The sequence below is a fragment of the Diadema antillarum genome, unplaced genomic scaffold (assembly GCF_040938485.1).
Source record: "Diadema antillarum isolate AM-2024a unplaced genomic scaffold, OU_Dant_1.0 seq00000142_RagTag, whole genome shotgun sequence".
Lineage (NCBI taxonomy): Eukaryota > Metazoa > Echinodermata > Echinoidea > Diadematoida > Diadematidae > Diadema > Diadema antillarum.
The window spans coordinates 208,015-232,091 of NW_027271218.1; the positions used below are offsets into that span (position 1 = coordinate 208,015).

Below are 24,077 nucleotides of genomic sequence, written 5' to 3' on the forward strand. Positions count from 1 at the left end.
TTAACTGGATATTGGTAAGATGGCTTAGTGCATTGTGGGAATGTGGGTAAATAAACATCCATCATGGCGGTTGGAACGATTTGCCGATCGATGCATTGAATAGTGTTATGTATGGTGTGGTTTTGTTTTCAGCCTAGTTTGGCACTTTCTGATGATGAAGCACAATCATGTCATATTTATACTTCTTTGTCATACAACTTGTACCTCGCATCCGGTGTATCGGATTATTATTAACCATGCATTGTTCCATTGCGCTGACGGGGGAACTTATCCATGAAGAACAACCTCGGGAGATTGTTACGATAATCAAAATTGTTTTGGGCTATCGGCATCTGAAAAACATTATTCTAGCTCTTGACTTGACTCCGCCACTAATTAATATAACGTAACCCTCACTAAAAGAACGCATTGTGCCACACATAAAAGGCGGATTACACCTCTGAAAGCCATCATCCGCGACCAGGCTTCTAGAAATGTCTTTTGTATCGATACAGTACTGAGGTCATACTCCAGCCAAATGTTTTGATAAAATAATTAGTCTACCTGAAATGAGAATCAAGGAACGAACTGACCCCCCTTTTTTTGTTGTTTTGTTGAGTGAACGCTCCCTACATCCCCTTACCCACAAGAAGGCTACGGCCACATAGGAGCAAGTGCGCTGTTAGCCGTCGTGCTTGAAACAAAACACGGGCATTATACATATGTATGTATATATATATATATATATATATATATATATATATATACATAGATTAATAAATGTAAATATACATCTATATATATATATATATATATATATATATACATAAATATATATAGATATTGATTGAATCGTTTCTTTACTCAAGAAAATGTTTTACATTACACCACCGGTCTAGTTATCCCAAGGTTTCTTTGAAAATGCTGCAAGCATCAAAATATCAAACATCGTAATTTCTATATACAATTTCCCGTGAATGCTAAGCGTATGAGAGAAAGAGATAGAAAAGAACAAAAAACTTCTGCCATATGTCTTGTTTCTCGCTTTATTGCAGCGTATGTCATTGTCGAAGTATAAATGCTATGATAAATGTTGGTAACAACCACATGAGAACTTGCACATTCGATTCCCGACAACCATTAAATCATTGGGGTCCGTAAAAAAAGGTTACATAATACATACGAAGCACCTCATTAAATGTATTCGATGGACCGGTGCAGAAAAAAACTGGCTGTCTGTAATCGGCCTTTGAACATCTCTATTATGCTCATAATCCCCGACTTTTCAGATGGCGGCTACGAGCGCGTCCAGGGATGTTTTTGTATCAACATTCTGATTATTCATGGAGGTACAATGTAACCTGATACTCTGGCCACCTGGTCTATTCAAAGTATTCTTGCGTAATACACGCGCGTGATTATGTTAGGCTGTGTTTCACCATGATGAATATATAGGACCCCATAGTAGCAATATCGGCTCTTGCGTTGTATGAATGCTATACAGGGATCCTCCATTTGGTTCGTTGGCCAAGTAGATTCTTTTAACGATCTTATAAGTAGGCTGTCATTCATAAGTATGACAGAAAAAAACAACAACTTCAAGCAACATCGAAGTTGAGTTTAGCGAACTAATCTTCCATTTGAGTTGGTTTCTCGGTTTTGTTTCAACGATTGTTATAATGTTGACAAAAGCCTGATGGGATATTCAATATTCAAATAAATCATTGCACCTTTCTCGCAATCTTTGAAACTAATGATGACTAAACCTGTGAAATCCACGATTTATTTATTTATTCATCTATTTTTTTATTTTTTTTATTTTTTATTTTTGTATAGAGACGCTTTCTTTTTGAATTTATCCATCATGACTGCCTCCATATTTCGACCGTAATTATATGACTTAGGTTTCCATGGGATCAATAAAGGAGATCAACGAGCGCATTTTTGTAGGTTTCCTGTCGGGTTTAATGTTGCAAAGTTTATGTGCAATCACGATTCACTTACAACCCTATATATACCGTAATGTCGGGATGAGATATAGTTCACTACACATCAAGTGAGATTAAATCTTACACAGTGATATGATATATATGATAAAAGTCATCAGCAAACGGGATAGATTATTGTTTTGTCTATGTGTGTGTGTGTGAGAGAGAGAGAGAGAGAGAGAGAGAGAGAGACATGAGAAAGGGAGGAGAATATATATATATATGTATATATATATATTCACTTACAACTATATAATCTTATAAAACACATGTTCAAGTCAGTTGACGGAACATTTATAAGCTCTTCCGGTCTGCGTATGAAACATCGGAGTCTATGCGATAAGAAGAAAGATTGAGAGATAGAGAGAGAAAAATAAAATAGGCTGGTCTTCTAAATTTTGTTCGATGAATGGTAATCTGAACACACTTTTGCACTTTGACGAAATGAAATATCATACACGGCTAGGTTTGCCTATAATCTGTGTTATGGTGATATCTTATTAGATTATACATGATAATACGGGCAAAGTATCTTGGATAAGTGATCGCCACCATCGATGAGGATATTCAATCTAGACGACTAATTGAAGATGATGAGAATGAAGAAGACATAGTGGATAGCTGGAAAGGAAAGTAATGTGATGCAATAAGATAAAAATGAAGGAGCACGAATCGAGGCAAATGTATTACAAAGGAAGAGAAAATAACATATTCGAGTGTTCAAAATGGTTTAACATTATGCGAAGATTTCATTGTCATTTTTTTTTCTGTGTTTGTGTGTGTGTACGTTTGTTTTCTAATTTTACAGTTATGTAATTCAAACTCGTCGACAAAATAAAAGAAAAAAAAGATAGCACCATGAATATGTTCATAATTCAATCTCAGTTTCTTCTCACTATATCCTATCACTTCAAAAAACGTATTCAAATTAGAATGTCCATAGACAATTCAAATTCGTCTCCATGTGAGAGAGCGTCTTTTCAAACAGGGTCGCAGGTGACCATTCCCGAATTCGACGCAGAAGTTAATTCAATTTAGCACACACACACACACAAAAAAAGGCTGGCCATCGCGTATACTGCAGCAGCTGTAGAAGAAGCCGACATGATCATAGAAGTATGACAAGCACAAGCCACACAGGCTTGAAGGCCTAAAATTATTACATCACTTGAGAAAATAAGGAAAAGACAATATTTTTGTTGAAATAAACAACATTTCTCCTGGCATTCTTCAATCTCTCATAACAGACGGCTAATTTTGCTGAATTGTTCTTCTCTTATGTCATGAGTGTAAATCAATATTTGTTTTATTGTTTATACAGTACCAGTCATCCCCCGATAAAAGACAAGAAAGAAATGAAGAACTAATCTCATTCAATAAGCATAATGTATAAAGGAAATGAGCATTTGCTGCAATCGTTTATGAATATGAAAATGCTGCAATGTGCATGAGTTCGCGAAGTCTAATGGAATGAAAAAATGTAGTCCTACCTAAATGCAGATATATGCTTATATATATATATATATATATATATATATATGTATGTATATGTTACACTGGCACGATAAGTGAATAAACCACTTCAATAGCAGCATGAAAACATTTGATTACATCGATACACATGAGATAAGACAAGAACACTTCATGCTTTTATTGCCCGAAATACCTTGCTCCTAAACAAAGTGTTCATTTGAAGCGATGGGTTATCACAGGTCCATCTCTCGCAAAATTGAATCACCCTTCGCAAATTTGGAGCGCTTTCTACGAAGGCAAATGCATTCTATGGACCGGTGCAGAAAAAAGAGACCGTCTGTAATCGGCCTTTGAACTTCTTTATTATGCTCATAATCCCCGACTTTTCTACGAGCGCGTCCAGGAATGTCTTTGTATCAACATCCTGTCTATTCAATGAGGTACAATGTAACCTGATACTCTGGCCGCCTGGTCTATTCAAAGTATTCTTGCGTAAAACATTCGCATATGTTAGGCTGTGTTTCACCATGATGAATATATAGGACCCCATAGTAGCAATATCGGCTCTTGCGTTGTATGAATGCTGTTCAGGGATCCTCCATTTGGTTTGTTGGCCAAGTAGATTATTTGAACGATCTTTAAATGACATAATCAGACTGTCATTCATAAGTATGAGAGAAAGGAAAAAAAAAATCAAGCAGCATCGAAGTTGAGTTTCGCAGACCAATCTTTCATTTGAGTTTATTTCTCGGTTTTGTTTCAGCAATTATCCCTTTCATAATGTTGACAAGAGCCTGATGGGATTTTCAATATTCAAATAAATCATTGCATCTTTCTTGCTTTCTTTGACAACTTATGATAACTAAATCTGAAAAATCTATGCTATTGCGGTACCTGCCATCCACACAGAAGTTTTTTTTTTTTTGTATAAGAAGTTTGCTTTCTGGAATTATCCATTATGTCTGCCTACAGATATGACTTAAGGTTTCCATGGGATAAATAAAAGAGATCAACGAGCACATTAATTTTGTGATTCAACAGTAGGGGGTTAAATGCTGCCAATTTTATGTACAATGTTATAATTGACTTAAACTCTACTGCCAAGAAGTATTGCTCATTACGAATCACATGAAATAAGATTTCACATAGTGATAAGACAGAAGTTATTTGTTATAATATAATTATGATGAAAACTCATCACTAACCGGAAAGACTATTGTTTTGTGGAATTTGTATATTTGATAGAACATTTATGAGGTCTTCAGGTCTTCAGGCGAAATACTGGAATCTATGCGATGAGAAGAAAGATTGAAAGGGAGAGAAAGAGAGAGGGAGAAAAATAGGCTGGTCTTCTAAATGTTGTTTGATGAATGTACAGGCAAAGCATCATCGAAGTGATCTTCACTAATGATACTATTCAATCAAAGAATTGGATAACTGGAAAGAGAGGGAGAGAGATCAAAGACGGTAGGGGGGGGGGGGAGAGAAATATGATGGTCTTCTAAATTCTTTTTGATGGATGGTAATCCGATCACACTTTAGCAGTCGAAATGTAATGTTACATCCGGTCAGGTTTGCCTATCTATGTTATGGCAATATCTTTTTAGATTGTATATACGGGCAAAATATCTGTATACGTTTGTAGGCGGGAATGAAGTGGATAGCTGGAAAGGAAAGTGATGAAATGTAATGGGAAAGAATAAAGGAGCACTAATCGAAGGAAATGTATCATAAAAGAAAAGTAATGGAAACTTGATTATAAATAATGGCACATTATGCAAAGATTTTGCAGTCGATTTTCTGTATGTTTTTCTTTCAATTTCATAGTTAAGTAATTCATAATCGCCAACAAAAAATAGCTTCCTGAAGATGGCCATTCAGGTTTGTTTTCCCTTCGCTATATGCTATCTCTTCAAATGTAGCATGAACACACTTCAATTTATAGTCCATGGGCCAAGACCCGAAAAATGGATTGTTGGTACCACCTGAGGTGGCAAAACCTTTTTGGTGTCAGTTTGTTTGTCGGGCAGAGATATGCTTATCAAGCTATGATGGCATTTCCAAATGAGTAGCTTAGTCATAAAAAATATTTTTTTTAAACCAATTTGGTCTCGTTTTTATATCCCTATACTTCTGAATCGAAACTAATCGCTATACAAAGAAGAGCACTGTCTTCCGTATGTCCACAGGTGTTCTGTTGTAAACGCGATGCGCTTAGTCTTTATTCAAGGCAGCGAAGGGAATATCCAAAGGGTTATGATGTCCACAGGTGTCACGCGGTGCGCTTAGTCTTTATCTGGACCAATGTACCGTTATCATATCTAAAGTTCCTCATAAAAGGGATCATCTATACTATCTTTATACTACCCTCTAAACAAATAAATCAATTTTAAACAAAAATCACTCTGTTTATTTACAATATTATTCATTATAATGTATTGTAGTGTACCGGTACATTGTTTTTGCATTATTCTTTTTTGTTGGATGAAAATAAAGCGACATCGGCGTGGTGTTAGCGTTTTCACACTAGCGTTTTTGCCGGAAAATGATAAATAATTGCAAAATACGGTAAAATTCAAGCGGATTTTTTTTTTGGTTGTTGTTGTTGTTTTCAGATAAAAGGATATACACTGTATCATAAGCTTTGGATATTCCCTTCACCGTCTAGAATAAAGACTAAGCGCACCGCGTTTACAACAGAATACCTGTGAACATACCATAGAGCTGCATTTTGCAGCTCTACGGAACATACAGAAAACAGCGCTCCTCTTTGTATAGCGGTTAGTTTCGATTCAGAAGTATAGGGATATAACAACGAGACCAAATTGGTTAAAAATTCATTTATTATGACTAAGCTGAGTAATACTCATTTGGAAATGCTATCATAGCTTGACAAGCATATCTATGCCCGACAAACAAAATGACACCAAAAAGGTTTTGCCACTTCAGGTGGTACCAATATCTGGCCTGGCCCATGGACTATTAGAATGCCAATCGAGAACTTACTTTCGTCTCTATATGAGAGAGTGTTTTTTTTTTTGGTTGTTTTTTTTTTTCAAACAGAGTCGCAGGTGAGCATTTCCGAGTTCGTCAGAGGAGTTCACTCAATTTAGCAACAAAAGGATTGCCACCTGGAAGATGAAGAAGTCGGCATGACCATGGAAGAATGGTGAACACGTGCCACACAGGCTTAAAGGCTTAACATCGATACAACACTTCAGAAAATAACGAAAAGACAACATGTTTGTTGAAATTAAAACATTTCTCCCGACATTCTGCGATCTCTCATAGCAAACGGCTACTTCCCATGAAATTATCTTCTCTTCTGTCAAGAGTGTAAATCAATATTTATTTCATTGTGTGTATCAATCATCCCCCGATAAAAGACAGAAAATAAAGTACTTTTCTCATTCACTATGCATAATATATAAAGCAAACAAGCATTTGCTGCAATCGTTTATGAATATGAAAATGCGGCAACGCGATTTCATGAACTCTATATAATTCGAATGAAAACATGTACCTAAATTCAGAGATAGAGAGAAGACACATACACAATAAGTGCTTAAACCACTTTAGTAATAGCAATAAAACATTATTTACATCAGTTTAAAAAAAGTTAATTTCGTACTTTTACTGCTCGAAATACCTTACTCCCAAGAAGTCGAGTGTTACACAAGGGCTCCATAATCACATCTCGGTCTTTCGCAGAATTGAATAAGCGCTTTGCAAATTTTGACCGCTTTCTACAAATTTGAATAAAAAATAGATACTTTCTTCTTCTTTTTTGGCATAAGTTGTCATATCCGATTGTCTGAAAATGGATTGAACTACAACCACTCGCGTATGGCTAATATCCTTGCAACTCAATGATTGCAAAATCATTTAGACTTATGAACTTACGAAACAAATGAACTAAAAGACCCAGATTTCTAAACATTTTGAATAATCTATCGAGCGACTGCGGCTGAAAAGAAGCATATTATTATAAAGAATTCATACAAAAATATAGAAACAGACTACACAGACGAAATCATTATTGTCACTTTCAACGTAATATGGGATATAATTTTATCTAATATACTTTTTTAACTGTTGCAGATATCAAATACCGATCGTTATTTTCATAGACAATTTCTCCAAATGCTATAAGCGTATGAGAGAAAATTTGTGCGATGTGTCTTGTTTATTCGCTTTATTGCAGCGTATTTCGTTGTATTTTAATTTCTATAATAGATAAATGTTTGGAACATGCACATGAGAACTTGCACATTCGATTCCCAACAACCATAAAGTTATGGTTATGTAATACATCCGAAGCACATCGCTAACATCCATTCTATATGGACCGGTACAGAAAAAAAAAGAGACTGCCAGTATATCGACCTATGACCTTCTCTATTATGCTCTTAGTCCCCTGCCCTTTTAGATTGCGTCAAAGAGAGGGTCTATCTAGGAATGTTTTTGTATCTGCATCCAGTCTATTCATATAGATGCAATGTAACCTGATACTCAAATTGCCAGCAGGTCTATTCAAAATATTTTCGCCCAAAACAAGTGCACATGTGACGCTGTGTTACGCCATGATGAATATACGACTTCGATGAAGTAGCACAATCGACTGCGTTGTTTGTATGCCATACATCCTGCCGTAGTACTAGGTTTGTTCCGGGCCAAGTTGTCTTTTTTTTAACGATTTTATAACATAATCAGAATATTATTCATGACGGTAAAACCCTTCAAACAACTATAAGTAACATTACTGTCATGATAACACACATAAACAAAAACATCAACACAACATGCAGGGACACGCTAAAGATTTTACTTTTGACTTTATTCAATTTGCCGAGTTTTGGTAAATCCCAGGACTCGGCAGCAGAAGAAGGCCAACATTTCATGCCAGTATGGTAAGCAGGTCGCCGTGCTGAGATGGCTTTCATAGAAAATCCGTAATATTACTGATATATACGACGTAGTATGCCACAATTCTTTATCATGTAAATGTGTGCTAATAAGGTAGGTGCGTGCACACAATGCTCTTGACCGCCGCACGCACGCTTTTCACTCGAGTGTGGCAATTTGCATAACGATGCAAATGAGATCGCGAGAGCGTGCGGATGGTTGCTCGTCATTGGTCAGTTTCCTAACCGTTGCAAAGGTCTGAATGTCGTGAAAATTTCACTCATGTTTGTCGATATTTTGCTTGTTTATAGACATGATGTATGACCAATCATCACAAAATGTACACAGATGGCAACTTTGATGTATGTAGTCCCACAAAATATAATTCATTTTTAACATAGGCATCGAATTGTTGGTGAAATTTTAAGTTTAAAAATGCGTTTTCATTTCACTCGCTCAGCCCGAGTATACTCGGGTCTAGTCAACAGCCTGGAAAACGTCAGCCCGAGTATATACTCGGGACACCAACGGGTTAAGAAAGAATGATGGGTTGTTGTTGTTGTTGTTGTTTTAGATTTAATGGCAATTAGTCATAATTTTGACTATTTTTGCCAGACTATATATCTATATTTCCCTATGATTCAATTATTAATATTCATTTTAAAAAGATTAAATTCTATCATTATATCCATATTTCTTTTATTTCCAACCATATACATTATATACATATATATATATTTTTTTTTTACTTTTTTTTTTTTAATTACACACATTTGTCATCCTCGCTCAGTCAAAATGATTTGAATTACGCTGTTGTGGTATATACAGCTAGGGTGCCAGTTTTCGTAACTGCGACCGGCAGCCCCACACGCACAGCATAGATGCGTATGGGGCAGCGTAGATGCGTATGAGGCTGCTGGTCGTAGTTACAGTTTTCGGCACTTTTGCACATTTCCTTGTTTACGCGTTACCATCAATACTGCACCGTTTTAGCTCGGAATTTCGATATGAAATTTAACTATTTAAAAGGCCAATAATAATAATAATAAGTTCGGGCTATGCTCAAGCTAACAACCTGTTTCTTTCACGGGACGAAACAATACAACAGTCCTGCTTAGCGACGGCGTTTACGCTCAATCGCACGCACTACCGTATACGGCGATAGCTTGGATGTGTAAGATAATGACCCAATCGCAGGACAGGTCTATCATTAACTATTTTAACCAATACGGCAGCCCGAATGTAAACTGAAGTGCGTTTGTGTCCGTGCCGCTGCCGCCGCATGAATGAGTCGGTAAGCGTTGTGTGTCGGCTGCGGTGACTTAGTTGCCGCAAGTTTTTAACTCACAAACAATAGGAATCAGTAGAAAGAAAGGCACGCAATGCGTATTACAACAAGCGTCTTTTAGCGAGGGCCTTTATCGCTTCCATTCTCCTCCCATGTTGTTGTCAATGGAAACTAAAGGAGATGCGTTTAGCAATAGTCCATGGGCCAAGAGCCGGAAAATGGGTTGTTGGTACCACTCGAGGTGGCAAAACCTTTTTGGTGTCATTTTGTTTGTCGGACATAGATACGCTTATCAAGCTATGATAATATTTCCAAATGAGTAGCTTAGTCATAATAAATGATTTTTTAACCAATTTGGTCTCGTTTTTATATCCCTATACTTCTGAATCGAAACTAACGCTAAACAAAGAAGAGCACTGCCTTCTGTATGTCCACAGGTGTTCTGTTGTAAACGCGGTGCGCTTAGTCTTTATTCAAGGCAGCGAAGGGAATATCCAAAGGGTTATGATGTCCACAGCTGTCACGCGGTGCGCTTAGTCTTTATCTAGAACAATGTACCGTTATCATATCTAAAGTTCCTAATAAAAGGGATTATCTATACTGTTTTTATACCACCCTCTAAACAAATACATCAGTTATAAACAAAAATCACTCTGTTCATTTACAACATTATTAATTATAATGTATTGTAGTGTACCGGTACATTGTTTTTGCATAATCTTTCATTGTTGAATGGAAATAGAGCAACATTTGCATGGTATTAGCGTTTTCAGCGGAAAATGATAAATAATTGAAAAATACGCTAAAATTCACGAGAAATTGCTTTGTTGTTGTTGTTGTTTTTAGATAAAGGGATATACACTGTATTATAAGCTTTGGATATTTCCTTCGCCGTCTTGAATATTAGACTTAGCGCCGTGGACATCATAACCCTTGGATATTCCCTTCGCTGCCTTGAATAAAGACTAAGCGCACCGCGTTTACAACAGAACACCTGTGAACATACAGAAGACAGTGCTCTTCTTTGTATAGCGGTTGGTCTCGATTCAGAAGTACAGGGATATAACAACGAGACCAAATTGGTTTAAAATTCATTTGCTATGACTAAGCTACTCATTTTGAAATCCTATCATAGCTTGATAGGCATATCTATGCCCGACAAACAAAATGACACCAAAAAGGTATTGCCACCTCAGATGGTACCAATATCTGGCCTGGCCCGTGGACTACTATAGTGAATAGAACCTGAGAACCCATTGTAGGCGGGGATTCAAAAGACAGCATCAGTAGAGAAAGTTACTGAAGTTAATTAACGATAGTCGTCTTTTCAGATCGTGTTCTTTGCGTGTACTAAAAACCCTCTAATAATGCACATGGTCGTAATGTTGCAGAGCATCAACGACTGCTTTCGTGCCTGCTCTGCTGCAGCTGTATACAGCCGTAACATTCTGAATTCCCGCCATATTAGGCACATTTCCCTTACAGGCGTTGCGTCCACATTATTTATCGCTTTTATCGCGCTTGCCAAAGCTGCACATAATTTATACTATACGTATCAGAAGCAAATGTTGATGTATAGGCCTGACAGCTTCATGTTGTTTTTTATAATTATGATTGTATCATATTAATTTAAAATTATAGCACTTCTTATTCTCGGTCACTTTTGTGATACCATAGCATATAAAGAACCATATACTTGTAGCTTAAACCTATTTTTATTTATTTATTTATTTTTTTTACAGAACACCACATTTACAGTTGCAATCTTTCTGCATTTGAGAAGTTGAGTATAGACCGATAAATATTTACAATTATATTCGGAATTAATACTTGAAAGGCCGTCCTCGTTTCGTTTTGTATTCACAAATCTTATACTGAAATAAGTGATTGCTTGATTACTTTCGGGTAAAGGAACCACCGGAAAAGGAACGCATTTATCTGTTTATTTTTTTTTTCTTAACGAACCTAAGCTAATAGCGAACCATATAAATTTTGTGATCTATGAACCTTCAGAATAATCAATAACCCCCCCCCCCCCCCCCACAAAAGGAAACATTTCATTGTCATACGTTGTCAATAGTGATAAAAGGCCAGTTTTTATTTCGTAGTGCGCCTCAGTGCTCCTGTGTTCATTTTTAAAGATGTGGCTTCTCTTTATGATTGCGATTGATGTTCAACTATTTCTTTCCCGCAAGCTTGAAAAAGAAGAAGCTAAAATTCAGGCAAGGAGACGAGTTTTCTTCCATAAGATACAATCATTAAGACATACATTTATTCCCAAAAGTTGTGTGATTGCTTATGCGCTAAAGAATTTTGTCCATTACATGTATCAGGCACTAAACAAAACGGTTGAAATCTGCTGAAAATTGAACTTCGTTTTCTTTCTTCTTTTTTTTTGTGTGTAATTTCATTTCCATTTCAAGCGGGGATAGACGACTAGAAATTAGTTTGTCTATACTGGTGGGAGACATTAGTGTTCCAGTACATACTCCGCATTTAAACAGTTGTCATATTTTCGTAGTCATAATCAGATAATGGACACGTGATATATTATAAAAATGAGAATACAAAACAACGAACACGTCATATGTACAAACATTATTAGCTTCAATGAATTATACTTACCTGAAATATTCTGCATAAAAAAAAACACGCGTGCCAATTAAACAATATCAAATTAAACAATATCATAGAATTAATAGAACACACAGCGATATCATGCACAGCAGATCAAATCAAGTTCAGTTGGTGAGAAAGTTAATTGAAGTTATAAAGTTGACTTATTTACGTTTTCCTTTCTATTTATGAAAACAGAATTACATTGTATATCTATTGAAGCGGATTGTCTCTGTTGCAAACTATTGCCAAAGATAGCATTGTTAATCTTCTGAGCAAATCCGAATCCTTAAAGTACTGTAATTTTTGCTTGATAATGTAATAAACCATATAACTTTATAAAGGACTCGCAAATTTAAAGTTTCAAACCGAATACTAAAACATTACATTGTACACGGTCTATTTCAAAAAAATCATTTGAATGCGTTGTGTTAGCATTTAATAGCATCAATCTGCCTTTTATTTTCCGTACGTAAAGCGCACAAAAACGTAACCGACATTACCAAATACAGTGGAATGCCTTGTACGGCGTGATATCATCATCAGAAGTATATCCCATTCCTTTTCCTTTTCTTTGCTTGAAGCAGTAGTCAAACCATGTGTCATTTTCGAAGCGACATCACTTGGGAATTAGAATGTATGAAGATGATCGTTACTCGTGTATTTCGCGCTATTATTATAGCATTTGCATTTTCCAACTGTTATTGACAGCATTTTGTTACTGTTTGCTTACGATTACGAATGTCGGTTATGAATTCAAAAGACTAGTTCATCAATCGAACTTTAAAGGTAATAGTTGTGTTGAAAGTAGTTCGGTACAAGTTCAAAACGCAATCGAAGTCATCGTCACAGGGTGAACTAATAGCTCTAAAAACTTGTTTAGGCCGTAAAGATTGCCGTATGCAATCTTTGTAGAAAGTTTTGACTGAGGCCATCTTTTGAGTATTTTGAGAAATTATATGAAGATTTTTTTTTAATCATGTAAAGAATTAGTTTGATTTTGACTATGAGAATAAAAAGGCGCGGTTACCGCAATCATGTCGTAGTTCGATTAGGCATGATGGGTAAAGTGAATTCATGACTTGTTGAGAGAGAGAGAGAGAGAAGAGAGAGAGAGAGAGAGAGAGAGAGAGAGAGAGGCCAAGCAAGAGGCAATAGGCTACTTGTACATAATGCCCACCGATAGACACAAGCACAGTATATCACAGCTAGTAGACGCTTATAATTGACCATGTCAGTTACGCGGGGCTCGCTCATAACACACAAAGGGCATCCATGGAACACGTCAATTTCTATATGTGGGACAGTACAATATTTTCGCGATTTCGTGCCGAGTAAAGGAATGATATCCTTATGATTTCAACTGGCGCGCGATGCTGACCCATCTAATCATCACGTTACACCTTAGGTATCATCTTATAGCTGGATAATAATTTTCCTTTTACATGGTATGCGTTCGTTAGTGCCCTACAATGAAAAAGAAGACTCTTAGGGGAATTTTAGACGAGTATGTGAACCCATTATTTCCGGGACATCGGTAATGAATTAGCCATGCACGAAGTCGATGACCTTTCATGTCGCTCTTGGAAAATTTAAACAATATTGCATTCAGGTTTTAACCTTAACCTGTCCAAAAAAAAAAAAAAAAAAAAAAAAAATCATGTGAAAACGTAATTCAGTGATCATGATCTGCGGGGTCAACTCGATGTCACCCGTGCGAGAACTTGGATATTCTAGACGGGGTTTTTCGGCTTGCCGACTGAATGGCAATGCGCAAGCAAGGGTTTGAAGCTCCTTGGCGTAAGTAACAAGCCTTTTATTGTCGGGAATCGTCTCATTTCACGCTTGCGCTGAAACTGTCGGCCGGGGAATGGCGCATGGACTCGCACGCGGTATACACGTGATACACACGTACCGTGTAAGCACTGCGGGAACCAGGGAGGTGAGATGGGATCATGCGGGAACCAAGCACTGGCGGCACGGGGCCGTGCAAAATCGCACCCCAAAGCCGCACGGGTCCGTGCGCCCGACCCGCACGGGCCCGTGCGCCAGACCCGCACGGGACCGTGCGACAGCGTGCGAGGGAGTATGGATCCGCACGCAGGCGTGCGGATCTGCACGGGGGCGTGCAGATCCGCACGGAGGTGCACGACTACGCACGGGCGCGTACAGGGGCGCACGGAGCCATACGCTCCCGTGCGAGATCGCACGAACCTGCACGCAGCCGCACGAAGCAGCCCCGTGCGCAGTGCGTGCGGGAGTAACATAACATAATGGTCTGACTGTAAGTATCTAGAATTTCTACTACAATACGACCCGTACATGAGCATTCCCTAAAATTGCAACTTTTCCTTATTCAAATGAATGATTCTTGCATCCAGTTAATACTTTTACTGCAACTCACTGTCAAATTGCCCTCATCGATGTAAATTTTGGCAATTTATCGATTGGTTTCAGCGGGTTTGTGCATTTGAACAAAAATGTGCGAACTTGGCATACTGTCGACTGAGTCTTGCTTCCGAGCATGGCACATAAAGAGATAATGGAAATCCTTCAGCCTACTTATGCCTACTGAACCCCTAAAGATTTATCTGATTGACAGTGAAAAAAACAAAACAAAAACAAAAACAAAAAATCACAAACATATATTTTAAAAGAAAGAAATGAGATTTGGTTTACAACTCGAAATATTGCACAAATCATGCATGCTATTAAAATCAAACTCCAAAGAGAGCAATTCCTCTTAAAAAACGTAATCAAGTTTCATCAAAATTACCAAAACTGCAGTAAATATTATCATTTTTTGTGATCAGAAAGTTTTCTGTCATTTTGTATAAATATTAACATGTAATACTCTCAGTGAATTTAATTCATAAATTTATTGGCAGCATATTTTGGTATTTTTATGCAATCGGATGAGTGACTGGAATTATTATTTTTGGTGTCAATCTAAATGTACTATATGTCAGAATAGCATTATTCTATCACTGTTTTTGAAACAGCTCATCAACTTTTTGTCTGTAAATGTCTGTATTTTTTGCGCCCTTGTTAATTGTATTGCAACAGTGTATTGTATTTTTTCCTTGTACATACCTGCTGCCTATGAGCAGGTAGTAACATAGGAATGTTCATATGCATACATGCTCTGGTAAATGCAGTAATAAGGTATGTTATAAACCGTAAAGCTGGCAGCTCTGTATCAATCATAATCAGAGTGTATTCAAATGTGGCTTTAACCCTCCTGGGGCCAACTGTCACTAGATCACATTGCTGTTGTACATGATTTTCTCACAGTTGGGGAGTGATGGGTTAAAGGGATGGTATACACTGTAGTTTTGGTCGAGATGAGGATTTAGGTTTTAACTTTTTGCAAGATAATTAGAAGCCATGTATGTGGAATATTATAGAGCACACAACTCTAAGAAGAATTTAAAGACTAATTCAAGAAAATCGATTTTGAAATGGTTGAGATATCCAAAATACAAAGAGGTCCTAATTAAAGGTGGGACTCACCTTTTATCAGGATCACTTTAAATCATCAAATTAACTTTAAATTCCTCTTAGGATTGTATATTCAGTAAATATTCCATATACAGTATGTGGTTTCTAATTATCTCACAAAAAGTTAAAACCTGAATCTCCATCTCAACCAAAACCATACCATCCCTTTAATGTCACAAATGTACTTATGCATCATGTACTACAGGTTGTTGTCTTTACTTCTTGAAAAAGGATTTAGGATAGAAGGGGACACACAATACAGCAGATGAATCAAATAAACGGCAGGGCAAGGGGCAGGGTGACAGCAAAAAATGCTCAAGGAACAGGAATCAAACTTGAGAGAAGGATGGAAAGACAGTAAACAAAATTGAACAAGGATAAGGGAAAGAGTGAAAACGGAGCACGGAATAACTCTTTTTTTTTCGGGGGGGGGGGGGGGGGAAGGGGGCACAATATGCAACAATGCAGCAGACAAGAGCGTGGTTATATCACAACAGCCTGTTGTACCTCTCTCCCGTTTCAAGTCTGGCGTATGATGGCGGATGAGAAATACAAAGAACGAAAAAACAAAATCGTAACAAAAGAGAACATAAAAAAATATATATGAAAATTAAGTGCAAAAAAAAAAAATGCTAGAGCATGAAAGCATACGTTTATCATGTACATGAATAGCATTCATAATGAATTTTAAGCACTTTTCAAAAATAATGAAATGAAATTGCCACACGAATGGTAGCAGTGATATCAGACACCTCACGAATGCATCTTTTTTTCGTTTTTGAGGGGGTTCTTCTTTTTATCTCCAAACAAAATCAAAACTTTGTTGCGCGTGACAAGACCAACTACAACCTCCCAATACTTGAGGTGAGGGTTAGTCGAGCCTCGTTTGAATTACAACTTGTAGCATTTCTCATCAATAAAGAAATAAAATTGCATTCACAATAATTAATTTCTGTGATGACCCTGTTTACAGGTCCAAGCATAAGCGTGTAAAGCTGGCGGGGGGTTTTCAGAAGGCGTGGATAAACAGCCAAGCCAGCCATCTGGTTAGGTGCAACTTTATTCAACCCGTTGAGGACGAGTCCCAAGTATACTCGGGCAGGTGTCTATGAGAAATGCTTGTTGTAGACAAAATCAGCCCGTCCTCAACGGGTTAACTTATTGATGCGCACTTAACATTTTGCAGCCAAAAAAAGAAAAAAAAGAAAAAAAATGAATGACAAATATGTTCTCATGCTATGTTGCTGTATTACATGTCAATTAAAGGGGAGCCAGTAATGTCATAACGGATCAAGATGGAACATGTAGTTCGTTGCAAAGAAAGGCTTTTACCATCATGTTTCATGTTACTGCGACAAAGCAAGTATTAATGGGCATATCAATCAGGTTTTTAACCACAAAGTTGTGTTCAGGTCAAACTGACATACCAACAAAATGTTATTCAAATGACTCAGCAGCACACAAGTTAAAGTCTTGAATTAGTGATTATGTTTAGGACAGTCCCACTTGTTGAAAAGGAGCATTAAATGTCATTATATGCATGAACAGGCTTTGAAAACACATTGCATGTTACTCAAAAGAATGGGATATTTGAAAGAATGTAGTGTAAGCTTTTTTAGATAAACTTCAGTACCAACAATAGGTCATCCTAGTCATAATAAATCACATACAAGCTGATCTGTTAGTTTTGAGTGAGTTACGGTTAGTGTGGTAAAAGAAATAACAAATAATAACACACAAAAACTTCCGATGGTCTGTGCATAACAGCCACTACAGTTGTTTCACACTATGGTCACGATCATTGTAACTGCTGTATTTTACATTTTTTAAAGAGTTTGACAATCAAGCAATCTCGCTTTACTGAAACATAAAACCAAACCACAAAACCACACATTGTCAAATGACAATAGTTACCTTCACACGCAGTTGTTAAACTTGAAGTTTAGGTCGAAAACATAACTGTTGATGATTAGCTCCACTTGTGAATTTACGACGCGGGTTCACACACGCACCTAAACTTTACAACTTACAAGTGGGCCCCACTCGATGATTACAACGAACCGCAGAGTCTTTGATAGATGACCTTACGCCCATACAAAATAGTGCAGTGAATGAGATGCGAGGTTCACGCTAACTCACAAGCCTGTTGATTACTGTGTCCACACAGAGCGAAACTACGAGTCAGGACCCCCAGTGGCCAACTAATATGTTGCTACAATGATCTGACTAATTTTGTTAATGTGAACTCTATTGATAGTCACCCCAACTCCGTAAACAAAAAACCAAATTCAAGACACCTCCCTGCCATCCCCTTCCCTCCCTCTCCCCTACCCTAAAAAACAAAACAAAACAAAAACCAACAACCAATCACACATTAAAATTCAAAATTGAAATAGTCAATCAATAAATCAATCGAGCCCGTTACCCAAGAGATCAAAGAATGCGTTCTACCAACAAATTTTTGTCTTTTAAAAATTCAATACAACAATAACAACAACACCAACAAAAACAACCGAAGCAGCAGCAGCAGCAACAAACTATACACCCCAGAGCATTAATATACAGCAGTCCCTCAGAATAGTTCTCCCCTATTGTGAAGTGGACCGGACCAAAGTATTACACATGGTGACATTCCCCCAACCTACCCGATTCGGGCCGGTTCATTTCGTCACAGAGGTGGAGGTCGACCCGCTTGGTGAAGAAGTGGTAGGAGGTCTCCTGCACGTCGTAGCGCTCGAAAAACTGGAGGAGCTGTAGCTCCTTGGAGGTCTTCACATTGTGGGGGCGGGCCATTGGGTCCTCCGTGGGCTGGAGCTGGCTCGTTGCCTGGGAAACGGGATGGCAGATGGGGAGATGCTCTATCAGTGGTACAGTGATTATATAACATTGACTGACCTTAATGGTGGAAGAGATAGATACCTAAATATGTGACCCGCTACAACAAAAGAATCCGAAAGTCGGGGGAGGACGATTTCCTGAAAATGATGTGACATTATTCCCTTAGTCTTCTTCTCCAATTTCATGTATAACACAACTCATAAAAGTATTCGGTTGCGGAGATATATAGGATTTCATTTAATTCGTGAATGTCAAGTGCTTTAGGAAATCAGTGTTTCGAGAATATTGCCTTCAAAGTTTTCCTTCCAACGCTATCATGATCAAAGGGAGGCAAGACAGTTTTCACCTCTTGACAATAGAAGGTATGCTCCTGACAACCTCCGTGATGTTCATTCTTGCTTAGCGCCAGTGGTCTACGCACGACCAATCAGTAATCGGGATGCCACGCACTGACCAATAAGATCAATCCCTCCTTTTTAGGGGCAGAGTCTATCTGTGGTGCTAAATCCAAATCATGGCCTAGAAAAACGCTAATTTCATGCCTTTCCTTTGATCATTTGGCTTCAAAATTTCGGCAGATGATAGAAGATACATTAGACTACAAAATTATGCCATAAACAGAAATCCGATCGTTTTGACCACGTTTAATGATCGGACTTCAAACTCGATTTTCTCAGCTCAGCCGTCAGCGACTTTAGGATCCTTTTGTTGTGGCGGGTCACATATTTTGCTCAAGCTACAACCACATTACACCAGTCGAAGATGGAAGACCAAATAAGACCAACCATGAATCCCCACACTTTAGGACTTCAAGATAAATAACAAAAAAGGTGCCTTGCACATCTACCTTTGATAGTGGTCACACATGCCAAATTTGGGGTCAATTACTCAAAAAATGAGAGAGGAGTTCGATCCACAAGATTTTGCAACGGAACGACCGACCGACCGACCGCCCAACCGGCCACCCGACCAAAGAGTGATTCCTATATACCCCCCTGTACACACTACGTGTGGGTGGGGTTATAATTACTAGTTACCTCCAGCAAAAGACTCCTAAACATAAATAAAGCAAGCAGACCGTTGCCGTGACTCACTTCTCCGGCTGCCTCAGCGTGCACTTTGCTCTGGGCAGCAGCCTTCTGGATGACTGGGTTCAGACTGCGCATGTGTAGGATGACCGCCTTGATCTGGGAGTCAGTCAGCACCCAGAGGATGTCGTCCAGCAGCACCTGGAGCCGGGAGGTCACCAGCGAGCAGTCATTGAGCCGCTTCTTGATGGTGATCTGGATCTGGGTGGGTCAAGGGTCAAGGGTCAAGATGACAAGTTAAGGGAAAGCACACCTTTTGCCCTGTTCTCAGGATATTCTGTCTACCTTCATGTAAACCCTTCTACAGACATGTAAAAAAACCCTTATATGCGACAAAATGAGACGAGAAAAAACCTCTGTCAGCATTCAACCCAAGAATAAATGAATGTTGAGAAAACTGTCTGGCTATCACAATTTTCTCACATGGACATATTTCCCACTTTCATATTTTCTGAAACGTCCGTCAATATCTTGCAATAGGAGACACTATACAATGAATACTGTATCAACAGAGGCTGACTGGGGAATTACCTTGCCCTTTTTCAACAGGTACCGGTATACCTTTAATCTCCTTGACCCCATCTGCTCAACCCTCCCACCCCCCCCCCCCCCCCCCCCCCCGAAAAAAAAGAGCCAATATACAGAAAATCTACATGAATGAATTATGGAATGAATATTGTTCTACCGGCAAGTATTGTCTGCGAGCATTATGAAATTTCCTGCAACCATTCTACAACACTGCATTTCAGATTTAGTCAGTTCAAACTCATGGCAGGTGACTGGTTGCTGGTAGAAAAGGGGCAGCTTTCTTTTCACTCACCCTCCCCTGGTTAGTGATCAACCTGATCGGTGTGGTGGGAGAGCCCGACCCTTTCTCAATGGCATCGACAGTCAGGCGGAAGGTGGACCATTCCACTGCTTTGAAGGTGAGCACCTGGCCGCGGTTCATGTCCTTGATGCGGGAGTACCTTAGATCCGCCTGCTTCCAGTCTGGTGTGGTGCTCTGTACTACCAGCTGGGCCAGCTACAAGGGTGGTAGGGAGGGGTTACGGGATCGGGTGTGGCACAGATATTAAAACCGAGTGGTGGTAGTGGTGTTAGAGGTAATAGGCAGGATATTTTATAACAATGCATAGATCTTTGAACACAGCAGAAATGATCATCATTCACATTGAACAGCAACTGTTCAATGGTACAAAAACATCAGATGCAATAATAAAGCAATAAGCACTGAACATGCAAATATCATTAAATGGAACAAACAGACGAAAGTTCTGCATAGAATTCCTCTCTTAAATAAATTCCATAAAGACCATTCATATTTTTTCTTTGCAGAAATCGTGGCCATCGTAAAGATAATTCATTAGCATGTATTTTCAAGGCAAAAACAGACAAACAGAGTCTTTCCTTAGCCTGGATTTCTTCTTCAATTCCACGTTCACATAAGTTGGAAAAAAAATTCTAAAGTTCTACTTAACTGTACATTGTACTTGAGATATATGCTAGTACTTCCCATCCACAACAATGGCAATTAAAGTGTCTCTTCTTCGAACATCTTATGTTCTACATGGGGGGGGGGGGGGGGGGGGTTATATCATTGAGGGCGGGGCTTTAATTCTTGAGAGCTTCATGGCCATGCAGATAACAAACATGAAAATATGAGCAATAGTCCGATGAGAAACCACTGATGGTGGAAAACTTATCACGTTCTGCCCAGCGCAGACATAAAGGTGAAATCCACTCTATGTTTAATTTGAGTTTACTCAACAGAGTAAATCTAAAATCTAACACACAGAACAGTGCAAATTTTATTAAAATTGAGTATAGAGTAGAAAAATATTATATTTACGTGAATAATACATTATTTGTTCTAGTGTATCATATTTTCCTATAAATAACTATGAATGATAATATACATTATATCGACATTATTACTTCCAGTCACATGATATGCAAATTAAATTGGGCAATGATGTTATGGCATCACAAGTCTGCTCTTTGCATATATGTACAAATCCTTTGAACATGAATTTTTTTTTTTTTTGTTAATGCATTAAAATAGAAGCAACTATAACCTAATATCCCATTGAGGACAAGTCCCCAGTATACTCGGGCAGGTGTCTATGGGGAAATGCGTGTTGTAGTAAAATCAGTCCATCCTCAAAGACCCTGGTTGATATACAATTGTTTCAGAGTTGTGATGATCTAGAAATGCTAACCTATTACAGGGGAGACACTTACTATTGCTAAATCATTAATGGAAAAATTGATCTGTAAAATTTGATTGGGTTCCATTGTACATACAAATGGAAAAACTCTGCTGGGAAAGCCTCATCACTATTCATCTCACTGTTTGCTTTGTAAACATGCTATTGTGACTCTTGAGAAAATCATGGCCAATTTACAATTTTCACAACTTACCCTAGATACACATGTTCATTGGATATCCAATTGAATAAACTTTCACAGAACTCTATATGAATTTTCGCTTCTCATTTACACTCTTTCAGCCCCATTGACAAAAAATATTCAATATAAAGTCATTAGGGTATTGGACTTGTGGCCTTTAAAGGGTTACTTTCAATATGAACACAGATCAGTCTTTCCTTTAATAGTCTGTATACACCTGTGATGCGGCATTAAAGACATCCGGTAAAACTCCTTCTGTGCGTGTAGAGAGAGGAGACCTAGTTGTTCCAGTACCAGACGGCAGACTTCATTGAAGCTGACACACTACCATCCATCTTCCTCCTACTCGGAATGAGAATGTTTGCGTGTTGGCAGCAAGCGTACTGCCGGAGGGGTGGGGGGAGGAGCCGGCTCTGATGACTAAATTAGCTCGCTTTACACACACTCGATCTTGCTCCTCAATTACATTCGGTTCCTCGAGGTGGCGACCTTCTGCCAAGTGCACAATTGGCATATTTGCATCTCGCGGCATGAGCACACACTGAATGCGTCACCATTACTTCAACCTAAGCCTTCATATTACCACAAGCCTTCTCCTTCTAATAAAGGTCCGGTTTACCTTTGGGAGTAGTGATTTAAAGAATGTTCCAGATATCGCATTCGAAGCACACATTGTATGTGTAGGTCTTTTGTATCACAAAACATCCTACCATATAAAATTTTCCCAATAAAGCCTAAAATATACAAGGAGATAACAGTATTTTTCTCAATCTCAATAAACCACAACTGTACACGATTTAGTCTGGAAACATTTCTACTATAATTATTGTTCACATTTTGAGTATTAACAATACTTAACATCGATTATACAGATTAATTTCTTTTTACAGTTGGTTGTTTGCATCCTAACTTATATTTTAGAACTATTTTAAAGCACTAATGCTGGGTTTTTGTTTCATCTGCAAATGGTAAATTGTGCCTTTAAAGGATGAGAACACATGGTGGGGAATGTGAAACCTTCCCCCACCCCCATTCCACAGTAGCCCCTTCCACACCGTAACTTTATCATACAGGCTTTCAAAGGATTAGCCCGTTGAGGACGAGTCTAGAGTATACTCGGGCAGGTATCTATGGGAAATACATGTTGTAGCAAAATCAGTCCGTCCTTAATGGGTTAATATTAGCAAAAAAGTTGTTACCCTTCTCTCAATGAAAGATCTTTCCCTCACTGTGATTACCACATACCTTCTACAGGGCAACATATAGAAAGTTATATGTCCCCCTGCCCTGCTAGAACTGTAGGGGAACCCTTCTCCCCATCTCACTGTGACCCCTTACACATTGTAATTTTATGATATTAACATAAAACATTATGTTCCCCCTTCCCCCAAAAGACCCCTCTTCCGTTGCCATTACCATGTACGGGTATGGCTTGTACTGATCAACATGGAAAGTTAAGTATCCATCTGTCCAGCAAGAACTGCAACCCCCCCCCCCCCCCCCCCCCAAAACAAAAAACAAAAACAAAAAAAAAAAACCAAAACAAAAACCAGAAACAAAACAAAACAAAGCATGTTTATTGAACTCTGTTATCACCACTGGTTAAAGGGTGTGTACAGTTCTTGTTGAGGTGAGGATTTAGCTTTTAACTTTTTACAAGATATTCAGAAACCACTCTATGAGATGTCAAAGAGCATGCAATTCCATCGGGTATCAAAAGTTTATTTGATGAAAATCGGTCTTGAAATGGCTGAGATATCCAAAAACAAGGTGAAACAAAGAGATCCTAATAAAGTTGTGGCCCGTTGCCTTTTATTATCACTTTTTGGGATATCTCAGCCATTTGAAAACCAATTTTCATCAAATAAACGTTGAACCCTTCTTAAAATTACATGCTCTTTCATATTTCATAAGAGGTTTCAATGTGCAATGAAATGTGCAAAACATGAATCCCACCTCAACCAGTACTGTACAGTCCCTTTAATGTACCAC

At 38.2% G+C, this 24,077-nt stretch overlaps 1 protein-coding gene across 1 annotated transcript in view; it reads right to left on the bottom strand.

The window, feature by feature from the left end:
• LOC139727682 (bridge-like lipid transfer protein family member 3B) overlaps window positions 1-24,077 on the bottom strand; it is a 101,209-nt gene that overhangs the window by 24,772 nt on the left and 52,360 nt on the right. Inside the window, exons 6-9 of the mRNA XM_071638661.1 lie at window positions 20,497-20,700; window positions 19,683-19,877; window positions 18,396-18,576; window positions 10,565-10,582 (exon numbers count right to left, since the gene is read on the bottom strand). Coding sequence (XP_071494762.1) covers window positions 10,565-10,582; window positions 18,396-18,576; window positions 19,683-19,877; window positions 20,497-20,700 — 598 coding nt within the window. The remainder of the gene's footprint in view (window positions 1-10,564; window positions 10,583-18,395; window positions 18,577-19,682; window positions 19,878-20,496; window positions 20,701-24,077) is intronic.